The sequence below is a fragment of the Lactuca saligna genome, chromosome 1 (genome assembly GCF_052625555.1).
Source record: "Lactuca saligna cultivar CGN05327 chromosome 1, ASM5262555v1, whole genome shotgun sequence".
In the NCBI taxonomy this organism is placed as follows: domain Eukaryota; kingdom Viridiplantae; phylum Streptophyta; class Magnoliopsida; order Asterales; family Asteraceae; genus Lactuca; species Lactuca saligna.
The window spans coordinates 35,199,974-35,204,204 of NC_136417.1; the positions used below are offsets into that span (position 1 = coordinate 35,199,974).

Consider the following 4,231-nt stretch of genomic DNA (forward strand, 5'->3'; position numbering starts at 1 on the left):
TATGCCGACTCCAAAAGTGCAACTAACTCATATTTGTCATTAGATAATTTAAAATAATACCCGACATCCCCACTATGGAACCTGGGATGGTCCAAGAAATGCTGACTTACAAAATGCAACTGCCCCATATTTTTCATTCGATTAATTAAAATAATACACCATTATTTATCCATGTGCAACCCATAGTTCTATAAATACCACATTTCAAAGGAGCAAAATTTAAAACATTTTAAAGAGTGATTTAATATCATGACAGTTATTACTTCTGAGTTCGAGATTGCTTCTTCCCTCCCAGCTTCCAAATTTTTCAATGCCTATCGTGACTTTAACAACATTGCACCAAAGGTCGATCCAGAAACATACAAAACCCTAGTGGACATCGAAGGTGATGGTGGCGCTGGAACTATCAGGGACATCTCTTTTGGGGATGGTTAGTAAGAACTAAATATATTTTTATATATACTCTTTTAAATTATTTTAATGTTTGACTTGTATTTTGTTTTTCTTTGTCCAATTCACTGTGGAATAACACTAGGCGTCCCATTTACAAGTGGAAAGTTGAAACTCGACGTTGTTGATAGCAACAACTTCACTATTATATACACAATCTTTGAAGGAGACATCTTGATGGGACAACTAGATTCGATGACTCATCATGTGAAGTTTATCCCTTCACCTGATGGAGGATGTGTATACAAGCCTACCGTTGTGTATAATTGTAAAGGTGAAACTCAGCTTCCGGAGGAAGCTCTCAATATGGTAAAAGAAGGATTCAAAAAAACTTTCAACGCCATTGAGGGTTTTATCCATGCAAATCCTCAAACTTATTGATCAATACTATATATATGTGGTGTGTTATGTTCTTTGTTCAGCAAAAATAAAACACATTTTAGTCCGGTTATATTTTATATATGTACTCGTCTTGTCTGATATTTTATTTTCTTGTAATGTGATTTTTAAATATATCTAGAATCCCTTTCAAACATGCCTATGAGACTGTCGAGAGGGAGGTGAGAAACAAGTGGTTGATAACTGCTTGACATTTTTCTTTGAGTTACATTCATTATGATAAGCCACGCGATTTTTGTTAGATATCTACCTGATGCAACCTTGTTGCCTAAGAAAAGAAAACAGAACAGAAAAGGAAGGAAGGAAGGAAAAAGAGAACAGGGCAACACAGGGGAAGAATGAAAAAAACGCTAGCTGTGAAATACTTGCTGGAAAAGAAACTCTTATTGCTGAATACTTGATTAAAAAAAAATAAAACAATACCCTTATTTTGCCTATAACAGATGGTATCCTAAACTAACACAAATAATGCTTAAAAGGAAAGTTTCCATAAAAATTTCCAAAATGCCCCTGAGGATAAATGAGATATTTTCTGTTTTGCAGCTTTTTTCTTATATCTTTTGTGAAGAGTTTTGGTAAGTCAATTGAGATTATACCAAAGTTGAAAGAAATGGATGGATTTAACCATGAAGAACAATTAAACTTTATGAGATTTGTTTTCTTGTACTTCCAAGAACCTGTGTCTTACATACTTCTATAAATGATTTTGAGTTTTTATTGTCATTCAACCAGAAATAAGATTTGACCTATTTGTCATGTGTGAGAGTCTCGACAAGAGTGCTTCAGTTAGATATATCCAAGAGAGAATCCCAAAATATTGATTAAGAAATTTTGTTAGTCTATATGTTAAGTGGCACTTAAAAAGGCTAAACAAATTCATTTTGTTATTCAGACTAAAAATATTCATTTGCATCCAAAAACACCATCAGACTCTTGGTGTGGAGAATATCGACATTTTGATGTTCCTTCATTTTTGGAATATATAAAAAACCATCAGGTTTATTAATCTATTACATTTGCAGTTCTAATCAGAATAATATTCAAATTATACTTCCTTCGCATCCTTAGAATATCGGGCTAATAGAATATCGGGCTAAGACTCGGGGGGGACCTACTTGGTGTCCCGAGCAACCCCACAAATTTTACCTTCAAGTACAAAACATAGTCACAAATCTGTCACAATCCATCAAAAATTCGCCGGAAATCCGCCACGTATCCACTGGAAATTCGTCACAAAATCCTTATAAGTTTAATGCAAATATGTTTGTGTAACCCTTTTAGTGAGGGATTTATGACACCCTTTTTAGTGACAGATTTGTGACGTAAACTGCCGTCGAAAAATGAGATTTCTTAATAATGCAACCCTTAAAAAGATTGTGCAACCCTTGATATTTTTTTTTACATCGGCCACTGTGAAGAATGTACAACCCTTGATATTTTTTTTTACATCGGCCACTGCGAAGAATGTACGACATAAGTGTTATCTTGAATAATTGGTGTCTACTATATTAATTTCTTCACTATAAAGAGTCTTTATTTCTCTTTTTATTCTTTCATAGGGTTCGTTTTAAAATTAATTTACAAGAACCGTACTGCATTTTATCGCATCTCTAGATTTTTTAGTATTTGTAAGTTATCTTGTTTCACAAATTTTTTTATCATGCATCATCTAACCTAGCCATTTCTAATAAGAGCGATTTAAAGGATAACCTTGTTAGAGACCAAGTAATTTTTGTAGCTTAATGGACTTTATGGAGATAATGTTGGGTAATCTTGACATGGTTCATTGGTTAAGTCGGGTTATAGGTATTATCATATTAAGTTATTTGTATCTTGATATAAATATTGATATATTTGTTAATATCCTTTCCTGATTTATCTTCCGAAATGGGTCGCCAAATTTGTATCTTCCCCATATATTGGGATCATTATTCAATAATAACACACAAAATATACACCGTTCTTTATGGTATCAAAGCCACAATAACCCTAAAAATTCTTCCAAGCCCATAACCGCCTCTCAAACGAAGCTACGGCTTCTGTGTCAGTCAGGGACATTCAAAATTGATTTCCACATATTCTCTCCATGATGTCTGAGAAGAAGGATAGTGATGCCAAGGTCACAACATTGCATCCAGCGTATTATGTTACCAATATTTAGACGAAGATTCAAAACATTGATGGTAGTAAGGCCCAGTTTGATAGACATCATTTCAGATCCGAAAAGATCTGGTTGAATGGTCTGGAATGATTGTTTGATATGCACAAAAAAAAGGGTCTTACCCGGTAAGATATGTCTTTCCCAGAAAATCTCAAAACCATATTTATCTGGTTGAATGGGCCGGAAAGCCAATTATGCCTCATAACTCGCCTTTTTCTTTCTTCTCTTCGGCACACTTCATTAGACATCATCGCCTCCTCACCAAGCTCCATACTTCATCGCCAGCCAACCTCCCCGTGTCGAAGCATCGCTGCAGCCACCAGCTCCTCCCCACAGGTAATCATCTCATCTCTTATTTTTTTTCTAATTTGTTTCTTTAGATTAGAGAGTATTGGAGAGTACCAGATGTGAACCTTCATCTGTTTCATCTTATTTTCTTTCTTCTGATTTTCGAGCATAGGATTTAGGAGGACCATTTCATATATAAAGTTAATTAGAAATTCTAATTTTAACATAACATTTTGTGTAATTTTGATTTTGTATGACAATCTGTATTTGGATTTTTAAATGATTATTGTTTAATTTTGATTTTGTATGACAAATTTGTACCTTTTTATAATTATTCATCAATTTCATCCAACACAGTATATAACAGCAGGGTAATATGGTTATTTTTCATCATTCAGCACAGTCAATCAGATGTACAATCAAACAACATAATTTCTTTCCCAGTCAGTTTTCCAAATAGCACTTTCCCAGACAATAACTATTAAAGGGCTCTAAGGTCACTAATTCTTTGTGGACCAAGCTTGTCTGCACCACAAAGCCTACAAAGTTTTAGGCCATATTGATGGGATAAAGGGTCAGATGGTCAATCTTTGGTTTTCTTTATTTACTTATTGAATAAATGACATTTGACCAAGTCCATTCCAGGTGAACATTAGTCTACTTGGTCGTAAGTGTATCCTATTCTCTAGAGGTAGTGGCTAGTTATTTCCATTAGGTCTTTGTAGGATGTTTATAGCCTTTTGCTTTTTGATTAACAGTCCAGATTTTGAGTAAAGTGAAGAAAAGTTTCAAATCTTTTTTTTTCCTTCTTTTCTCTCAAGTACAGCAGCAACACAACATACTTTTTTTGGAGGGGGGTTGAACCAACATAGAAAAGGGTAAAATTGTCGTTAATCGGTTCATTCAATTCCAAAAAAAAAAAAAAAAAAAAAA

General features: G+C 34.0%; 1 protein-coding gene across 1 annotated transcript; it reads left to right on the forward strand.

Annotated features, from left to right (window-relative positions):
- Window positions 1-234: 234 nt before the first annotated feature.
- Window positions 235-908, forward strand: LOC144997173 (root allergen protein-like). Its single transcript, XM_078957013.1, has 2 exons — window positions 235-430; window positions 536-908. The coding sequence occupies exons 1-2, from the start codon at window positions 250-252 to the stop codon at window positions 829-831; spliced, it is 477 nt and encodes a 158-aa protein (XP_078813139.1). The 5' UTR covers window positions 235-249; the 3' UTR covers window positions 832-908.
- Window positions 909-4,231: the final 3,323 nt, after the last annotated feature.

Excerpts from the sequence above, each read along its gene's own strand:
- LOC144997173 (XM_078957013.1), top strand. The coding sequence starts at position 250 with ATGACAGTTATTACTTCTGAGTTCGAGATTGCTTCTTCCCTCCCAGCT. Across the intron at positions 431-535 it reads GGACATCTCTTTTGGGGATG|GCGTCCCATTTACAAGTGGA; the intron begins GTTAGTAAGAAC and ends GAATAACACTAG.